Raw genomic sequence first — 10028 nt, 5'->3', positions numbered from 1 at the left:
CTCCCACCCTCCCTATCCCACCCCTCTAGGTGGTCACAAAGCACGGAGCTGATCTCCCTGTGCTATGTGGCTGCTTCCCACTAGCTATCTACCTTACGTTTGGTAGTGTATGCCTCTCTCGCTTTGTCACAGCTCACCCTTCCCCCTCCCTGTATCAAGTCCATTCTCTAGTATTTAACGAGACCTACCAGATCTTGACTTTCTCAGGGCCACCTATGACTGTGTGAAGCAGGCCCACAGGCTTCATTCATGCTACACTGTTGGGTAAGGAGTCTAACAATCTGCTTCGCAAATCCAGTCAAGTCTCTGCAGGGATCATGAATATATTAAGGGTGGGAGGTTTCAAACCTAAGCCATGTCCTCCAGTACAGCTTTTTCCTAAAAACCTTGAATTAAAGGTTACAGGATACTTGCACAGATTAATAAAAGTTTGTTCCATAAAGGTCGTACATCTCATTCGGACAGTAATCACTGAATATATACCATATATCAGTCGAAAGGCCAAAGGAGTTATAAACTCCTAAATCAAGAAAAACAGAAAAACCATAAAAATGATAAAATATTCCATTGATGCTAAATAATTTAGTTTAATAAATCTGTCTTTAATACAAGTGTAAAATAAGATTCCTAACATTTCAACTACAGTTAAACCCAAACTTCAAAACTAAGTCAGTAATTAGCAACATGTTAACTGTGAAAAGTTTTTAACTACAAGAGTGTCAAATGCAATACAGAACTCTTAAATATTTAATGCCTTCTGTCAGAATATTAAAAACAAACTTCTTAGCATCCCAAGGCTATCAAAGGTCCTCCCCCCCCCAAAATTTTTTTTAACAAAAGTATAATCCCTGCTGGTGTTTATATTTGTTAAAATTTTTAAAAATCAAGACTTCTAACTTGAATATGATTTGAGTAGTTCTATACCATCCAAAGATGCCTGATACATACTAACTTTTTGCAGGCTCATGGTCTCAGTAGAAGAAATCATGTCAGTCATAAAGTTTCAAAATTATAACTGGGCTTTTAAACTACAAAATAAAATAAGAAAATCTAACATGATTTAGTACCTTTTCTTCTTCTTTTAATTATTTTTGCCAATAAGGTATCAAATTTCACTTCCTCATTCTTCATTCAAATAGACTACTACCATACAAGATTTTAGTTTGTTTCTTCTTAATTACGTGGTTGTTATCAAATGCCCAAAGACAATTCTCATTAGAGCTGAGCATTTTTACATAAGGGTAACTAGTTTTAATTTAAAATAAAACTAAAAATATATGTACATGTACATTAAAATATAACCTATGTAAACTAGTAAGAGACATTCAACCAGAAAACTGAAAAGTACCCATTAAAAAGAAGACAAAGGTGAAATTTTTAAATTGAAATAATACTTAAGAATATATGAAATGCTGAGAAGAATAATTTCTCCTACAGTTAAAACAAATGTGTTTTAAGGAGAGAGAAAAAAATAAGCTCCTCAAAACTTGCAAAGCAAAACATGGACTTAGTAACTTATTAAAAACTATACCCCTGATTTTCTTTTGAGAAAAAACAAATAGTTTAAACCAGGGCATGAAACACACTTAAGATTAAGACTAATAATACTCTGCTCTCACTGAAAAATACTACTAAAAAAAATTAAATAAAATTTCAGATATTTCCATTTAATGTGGGCAAAATATACAATGTTTATTTCTGAAATATAAGCTAATAATTTATTTTCATTCATAATATAAAGTGATTTAGGTAAAGTTTACTTTTCTTAGTACTCAAAATTAAACAGGAATTGTTTTTCATATCTAAGAATTATAATGGTAATGTTTAATAAAAGTTTAATTTTGCTAAACTAAAGCTCAAATAGATTCAAATAAAAAACATGTATGAAAATATCTAGATTAAACAATAAAACTTTAATTTTTGTTATTTTGCAATAACAGTAGGTTTACTTTTTCTAACATTCAAAAACACTAGGCTTTTATCAATATAAAACTATTTTTAAAATCACAGTAGAATCTTTTATATATAACTTAGAAAAACCATTTCACATGATACACTCATAACACTCAGGAAATTACAATCCAGAAAGGGAGAGTCTCCCTGAAACAGAAAGAAGTTCTTTCTTTTTGTCACCTCCAATCCTTATATATAATCTTTATTTTACATCATTTACATAGAAATATTTATGACAATCTGACAGGTAGGTAAGACAAAGAAAATTTTTTGCCTTCTGAAGTTCATCAAGTAAATTTACTTAGTCTTCTTAGTATGCTTCTTATGAACTTTATCTGAAGCATCAGCTATAGGTTTTGAGATCGATGAACCAGTACCACTGAGAGACGAGTTTGTTTCACTTCTCTTTTCACATGATGAAAACAGCTGCTGCCAGCCAAACAGCATCCAACACAATGTATCCTCAAAAAAAGCAAAAGGCATAACAGCAGTCTCTGTAAGCATCATGGTTATCTGAAAAAAAAAGTTCAATTTTGAATTTAAATACAAATGTTTTCTGTTTCCTAAAAATGAGAGGGGAAAGTGAAAAAGAAGAAAATATTCAAAACGCTTTTTTTTTTATTGAGGTATAACTGACATATAACATTATACTAGTTTCAGGTGTACAAAATGATTCGGTATCTGCATATATTATGAAATAACCACCACAATAAGTCTAGTTAACATCCATCACCATACACAGCACACAGAAATTTTTTTATGTGACGAGAATTTTTAAGATCTACTCTCTTAGCAACTTTCAAATATGCAATACAGTATTACAATAGTTACCATGCTATACATTACACACTGATGACTTATTTGTTTATAACTGGAAGTTTGAACTTTTTGACTCCTTTTAACCCATTTCACCAAGCCTCGTCACCACCCCCCCAATCCACTTCTGGCAACCACTAATCTGTTCTCTGTATCTATGAGCGTGCGTTTTTTAAAATTTTAGATTCCACACATAAATGAGATCATACTGTATTTGTCTTTGTCTCATTTTTTTCACCAGGCATAATGCCCTGCTTTTGATGTTAGCTGTGGGCTTGTCATATATAGCCTCTATTATGTTGAGGTACACTCCCTCTACACCCACTTTGTTAAGAGTTTTTATTGTAAATGGATGCTGAATTCCGTCAAATGCTTTTTCTGCATCTATTGAGATTATGATTTTTATCCTTCATTTTGTTAATGTGATATATGACACTGATTGATTTGCAGATGATGAACCATCCTTGCATCCCTGGAATCAATCCCACTTGATCACGATGTATAATCTTTTTAATGTATTGTTGAATTTAGTTTGCTAATATTTTGTTGGGGGTTTTTGCATCTATGCCCATCAGGGATATTGCCCTATAATTTTCTTTTCTTGTGTGGCATCCTTGTCTGGTTTTGGTTTCATGGTAATGTTGGCCTTGTAAAATGAGTTTGGAAGCATTCCCTCATCTTTTATTTTTGAAAGAGTTTGAGAAGGATTGGTATTAATTCTTGTAATGTTTGGTAGAATTCACCAGCAAAACTGTCTGGTCCTGGATTTTTATTTGTTGGGAGGTTTCTGATCACTGATACAATCTCCTTACTGGTAACTGGTCTGTTCAGATTTTCTATTTCTTTGTGATTCAGTCTTGACAGGTTGTATGTTTCTAGAAGTATGTCCATTTCTTCTAGGTTGTCCACATTGTTGGCATATAAGTGTTCATAACAGTCTCAATCCCTTGTATTTTCGTGGTATCAGTTGTAACGTCTCTTCTTTCATTTCTGATTTTATCCACCTGAGTTCTCTTGTTTTCTTTCTTGGTGAGTCTAACTGAAGGTTTGTTAATTTTGTTTATCTTTTCAAAGAACCAACTCTTAGTTTGGTCTTTTCTATTGTCCTTTTAGTCTGTATTTCATTTATTTCTGCTCTATGTTATTTCCTTCCTTCCATTAACTTTGGGCTTCATTTGTTCTTTTTCTAGTTCTTTAAGGTATAAAGTTAAGTTATTTGAGATTTTTCTCATTTCTTGACGTAGGCATTTATTGCTATGAACTTCCCTCTTAAAACTACGTTTGCTGCATCCCATAAGATTGGAATGTTGTATTTCCATTTTTGTCTCAAGGTATTTTTTGATTTCTCTGTTATTTCTTCACTGACCCACTGGTTGTTCTATAGCATTATGTTTAATTCCCACATGTTTGTGATTTTTCCAGTTTTCTTCCTAGTAAACAATTTCCAGTTTCATACTATTCTAGCTGGAAAAGATTCTTGATACGATTTTCATCTTCTTAAATTTATTAAGACTTGTTTTATGACCTAACATATGATGAATCCTGGAGAATATTCCATGTGTGCTTGAGAAGAATATGTATTCTGTTGCTTTTGGATGGAATGTCCTGTCTATATCTTTAGTTAAGTCTATCTAGTCTAATATGTCCTTTGGGGCAATGTTTCCTTCTTGATTCTCTGTCTAGTGATCTATCCATTGTTGTAAGTGAGGGGACTTCAATAAGTCCCCTACTGTTATTGTTTTGCTCTCCATTTCTCTCTTTATGTCTATTAATATTTGCTTTATATATGTATGTTGGTACATAAATATTTGCAAATGTCATATATCCTCTTATTAGAAATTACCGCTTTATCATTATGTAACGCCCTTCTAATTAGTCTTTGTTTTAAAGTCTGTTTTGTTTGATATAAGTATAGCTATCCCAACTTTCTTTGGGCTTCCATTTGCATGGAATATATTTTTCCATCCCTTCATTTTCAGTCTATTTCTCTCTTCACATCTGCAGTGAGTCTCTTGCAGGCAGCATATAGATGGGTCTTATTTTTTTTTTATCCATTCAGCTACTCTTCTGAATAGAGAATTCAGTCAATTTACATTTAAAGTAATTAGTAAGTATGCACTTATTTTCATTTTGTTAATTGTTTTCTGGCTGTTTTGTAGTTCCTCTCTGGTCCTTTCTTCTTCCCTTGCTCACTTCCATTATGGCTTGATGACTTTCTCTAGTGCAATGCTTAGATTACTTTCTTGTTATCTTTTGTGTATATACAACAGGTTTTTGCTCTGTAGTTATCATATTTTCATATAACAACTTATGTTAGTGACAGTCTATTTTAAGTTGACAATAACTTAAGTATAAATGCATTTTAATGTTCTACATTTTTACTCTCCCCCTCAATGTTTTTTTGTTTTTGATGTTACATTTTACATCTTTTTATCTTGTGTGTATCCCTTAATTATTGTAGTTACAGTTTTTACTACTTTTGTCTTTTACCATTCATACTAACTTTATAAGTGATTAATCCACTACCTTTACTATATATTAACCCTTACCAGTGATTTATATTTTCATATGTTTTCTTGTTACTAATTAGCATCCTTTCCTTTCAGCCTAAAGAAGTCCCTTTAACATTTTGTGTAAGGTCAATTTAGTGGTGATAAGCTCTAGCTTTTGCTTGTCTGGAAAAATTCTTTATCTCTCCTCTAATTCTGGATGTAACTGCCGGGTGGAGTAACTTAGGTTGGGAGTTTTTTTCCTTCAGTGCTTTGCATATATCATGCCACTCCATTCTGGCCTGCAAAGTTTCTACTGGAAGTATCTGCTCATAGTCTTATGGGGGTTCCTTTATACATAACACACTGTTTTTCCATTGCTACTTTTAAGAATCTCTCTTTGTCTTAAACTTTTGACATTTTAACTATAATGTGTCTTGGTGGGACCTCTTTGGGGGTCCCTGTATGTGGAACTCTCTGGGCTTCCTGGATCTGCATGTTTGTTTCCTTCCCCCAGATTAGGGAAGTTTTCAGCCATTCTTTCTTCAAGTAATTTTTCTGCCCCTTTCTCTCTCTTCTTTCCTTCTGGGAGCCCTGTTATGTGACTGTCAGTCCTCCTGATGTTGTCCCATAAGTTCCTTAAGCTATCTTCACTTTCTTTCATTCTTTTTCCTTTTTGCAGCTCTGATTGGGTGAGTTCCACTGCCTGGTCTTCAAGTTCACTGATCCTTTTTGCTGCTTCTAGTCTGCTGTTGAACCCCCCTAGTAAATTTTTTAGTTCAGTTACTATATTCTTCAGCTCTGTGACTTCTATCTAGTACTTTCTTATATTTCCTATTTTCTTTGTTGGACTTCTCACTGTGTTCAATATGCATTCTTAACTTAATCTTCAGCAGAAGCAAATTAAGTTAGGTTCTGGAAAAAAATCTGTTCTCTATAAGTTTACACTTAATTAATGGAAAAGAACATAACTCATTAACAATAATACAAATTACCACATTTTTGAGTGCCAAATGAGCAGCATAAGCAAAGAAATACATTTAGTATTGAAAGGAAATAAGAAGATAAAATATCATTTACAGTCTACACCAAATGACCAAGAATACCTATTAATACTACGCACTTAACATGTGCCAGAACTGTGATAAGTGTTTTGTATTACCTTATTCTCTTTAAATGTCATCCAAACACTACTCTATTATTACTCTCATCATAGAGATGGGGAACTGAGGTTCTGACAGGTTAAGTAACTTGCTCAAAGTCACAGAGCTAATAAGTGGTTAAGCACTTAGGAACACTCAGATTTTGAGTCTGATCACTAAATACACTGCAGTCTATCATTATCTAAAGTCACAGACTTCCAGTAAATTGTAGAATCCTGCCAGTCTGAGGGACTGTAGTAAGTCTCTAGCCATCCAATTTTTTCCATATATATTTATATATATAAGCAACTGAGACACTGAGAGATAGAATGGAGTGCTACCAATCTTTTATCTGGCAAAATGTATAGTGTTCAGAGATGTTTAGATTTGCTCAAAGAAATTATACTGGTGCCAAAATGAATCTGGGACAATGTTATGGACTAGAATGGTTCCCAAAAGCCCATGAATTTCCAAGAGGCAATTCCTCCAGCAGATCTCAGATAATGAATCAAACTAGATATTTTTGGAATTAAATTTCATAAGAGGTCCCTACATAATCAGCTTTCCTGAGGACAATGGAAACAAGAGTAAATTCTTATTATCTGCAATATAGTCTAGGTAGTGGGGAGTTGGAGACAAAGTGCGTGTCCGGGCTTCCCTGGTGGCGCAGTGGTTGAGAGTCCACCTGCCGATGCAGGGGACACGGGTTCGTGCCCCGGTCTGGGAGGATCCCACATGCCGCGGAGCGGCTGGTCCCGTGAGCCATGGCCGCTGAGCCTGCGCGTCCGGAGCCTGTGCTCCGCAATGGGAGAGGCCACAACAGTGAGAGGCCTGCGTACCACAAAAAAACAAACAAACAAACAAAGTGCGTGTCCATCACAAGAGGAATGGATAAGTGAAATGTATACTGTGTAATTGTTAAAAATAATAAATCATAAAGTTATATGGAAAAATTCTTAAAATATACTGTTAGGTGAAAATGAGACAAAGAACAAAAGCTATAACGTACTAGAATTTATTTAAATTTTAAAATGTATGCACACAGCATTGTGAATGTACTAAACACCACTGAATTGTATAAACAGCTGATTTTGTTATGGCAATTTGACCACAATAAAAATAAACAAATAGGGGCTTCCCTGGTGGTGCAGTGGTTGAGAGTCTGCCTGCCGATGCAGGGGACACGGTTCGTGCCCCAGTCCGGGAAGATCCCACATGCCACGGAGCGGCTGGGCCCGTGAACCATGGCTGCTGAGACTGCATGTCCGGAGCCTGTGCTTTGCAACGGGAGAGGCCACAACAGTGAGAGGCCCCGCGTATCACAAAAAAAAATAAAAAATAAAAAAAAAATAAACAAATAACAAATAAACCTTTTTTTAATGCATGCACATAAACTACAGGCCAGCCATGACTAAATAGCTTATATCAGACTCAGTATCTCAACAAAATCAACATAAAAGACACAAATACATGAAACAACAGTAAAAAGACACTGGAGAACAACCAACACAGGTAATACATAACCTGGTGGGGTTATGATCCCTAAAAGAAAGGAAGTTGAACAAAGTGAACTCCACATTTATCCTGGCTTTTTCTTTTAAGGACATGTGTCAATTCACAGCATAGGGAAATGAAATGCAGAAGTCCCAAATGGGTTAAAGGGACACAGGCTGGAGTCTGAGAAGGCCAAAGCATCTAGCACTTGAGAGCAATAACAGCTCAAAGAGAAGTGAACCACATTAAGTAAGCCCCCAAGTGCATGCGTAGTCTGTGCTGAAGGAGTTTGCCAACGCTAAACTGTGCAAACATAGAAACAGATTTCAAAAACCTAGCAGAGAACAACAGATGGGAGGCCAAAGCTGAGTAGCCCACTGCTTGGTTCTGGGAAGACAGGTTGGAGTTCAAAGCCAGGCAAGGTGGACCTGCCCAGGGGTACACCTCGGGCTTAACGTGAGACCCCAAAAGGGTCACATTCTAGAAGGGCAAATCTGAAACAGAACAGCACTAACAAAGCCTAAAATCCACAGGATTAAAATAATCTGCTTGTGCGTTACACCTGGCTGCCAAAAGAATGTTGAATGTGATCCCTGCCCTCAAAAATCTTACAGACTAGCCAGAGACAGGCAAGTAAATCTGTAATTACAAAACCGTAAAGAGTAAGTGCAGTAATGGAGGTTTGCCCAGAAACGTTAAGTAAGGGATATGGATTTAGAAGTCATTACCATACAAGTAAAACGTAAAGGCATGACTTAGAATGTAATCACCTGGAGAGAATATAGAGTGAGAAGAGTCCAAATATGTTAACCTCCAAGTTTATACCATTACTGGTTAATATCTAAGAAGAATTTCTTTAGATTAAATTATTCTTTAGAATAAATAGTCACAATGAGATGTATTAGCATAATAGCTTGACTTCATGGACGGCCAACAAAAATCAAAAGAATTCAGGTCAAACAATGGTCCACTGTCAGGAAAACAGCAATGTCTTTTTACAAAATCCAAAAGAGATGAGTGTCAGGATCTAAAGTACTTCCTGAGAACATGAACTATACTAAGTATTTTTCAAGTCGAGTTTTAATAGAATCTCCACTCCCAGTAGACTCATCACTCAGCTAAGGAGTACGGCTGGCATCATAAATTACTGCTGAGATAGATTTATGAGGTCCATGGATGGATTTCTGTGAATTCAGCCTCTTCTTAGGGTTTATTCATAAGGTGACACAAATATAATGGTGACAAATGGAATGAACCCTTATTCTTCTATAAATAAAATATAAAACTGTCTCCCTATTCAGCAAACTATTAAAAGAAAAAGCATATTACCTAAATTAAACAGCATTTGACTTCATAGTCTCTTGCTTAAAAAGGGAAGTAAACCAAAGAATGTAGAAGCCCTAATCTGACATTTAAACATATCCTAAAATAAAAATTAATTCCAGAAAAGAAATTGTTTGAGCTCTGCCACATTTTTTTTAACACCTTGCAGTATAATTGCTTTACATTGTTGTGTTAGTTTCTGCTGTATAACAAAGTGAATCAGCTATACATATACTTATATCCCCATATCCCCTCCCTCTTGCATCTCCCTCCCATCCTCCCTATCCCACCCCTCTAGGTGGTCACAAAGCACCGTGCTGATCTCCCTGTGCAATGCTGCTGCTTCCCACTAGCTATCTATTTTACATTTGGTAGTGTATATATGTCCATGCCACTCTCTCACTTCGTCCCAGCTTACCCCTCCCCATCCCCGTGTCCTTAAGTCCATTCTCTATGTCTGGGTCTTTATTCCTGTCCTGCCCCTAGGTTCTTCATAACCATTTTTTTTTAGATTCCGTATATATGTGTTAGCATACGGTATTTGTTTTTCTCTTCCTGACTTACTTCACTCTATATGACAGACTCTAGGTCCATCCACCTCACTACAAATAACTCAATTTCATTTCTTTTTATGGCTGAGTAATATTCCATTGTATATATGTGCCATATCTTCTTTATCCATTCATCTGTCGATGGACACTTAGGTTGCTTCCATGTCCTGGCTACTGTAAATAGTGCTGCAATGAACATTGTGGTACATGGCTCTTTTTGAATTATGGTTTTCTCACGGTATATGCCCAGTAGTGGGATT

At 35.5% G+C, this 10028-nt stretch overlaps 1 protein-coding gene across 1 annotated transcript in view; it reads right to left on the bottom strand.

Moving 5' to 3' along the window:
• Nucleotides 1-1699: 1699 nt before the first annotated feature.
• The window catches only part of TMEM38B (transmembrane protein 38B), a 70376-nt gene continuing 62047 nt past the window's right edge, over nt 1700-10028 (bottom strand). Inside the window, exon 6 of the mRNA XM_065879433.1 lies at nt 1700-2466. Coding sequence (XP_065735505.1) covers nt 2251-2466 — 216 coding nt within the window. The 3' untranslated portion in view covers nt 1700-2250. The remainder of the gene's footprint in view (nt 2467-10028) is intronic.

The sequence above is a fragment of the Phocoena phocoena genome, chromosome 6, assembly GCF_963924675.1.
Source record: "Phocoena phocoena chromosome 6, mPhoPho1.1, whole genome shotgun sequence".
NCBI classification, from domain to species: Eukaryota; Metazoa; Chordata; class Mammalia; order Artiodactyla; family Phocoenidae; genus Phocoena; species Phocoena phocoena.
Note: the sequence above shows the minus strand (reverse complement) of the source record. Positions and strands in the feature narration are given on the sequence as shown.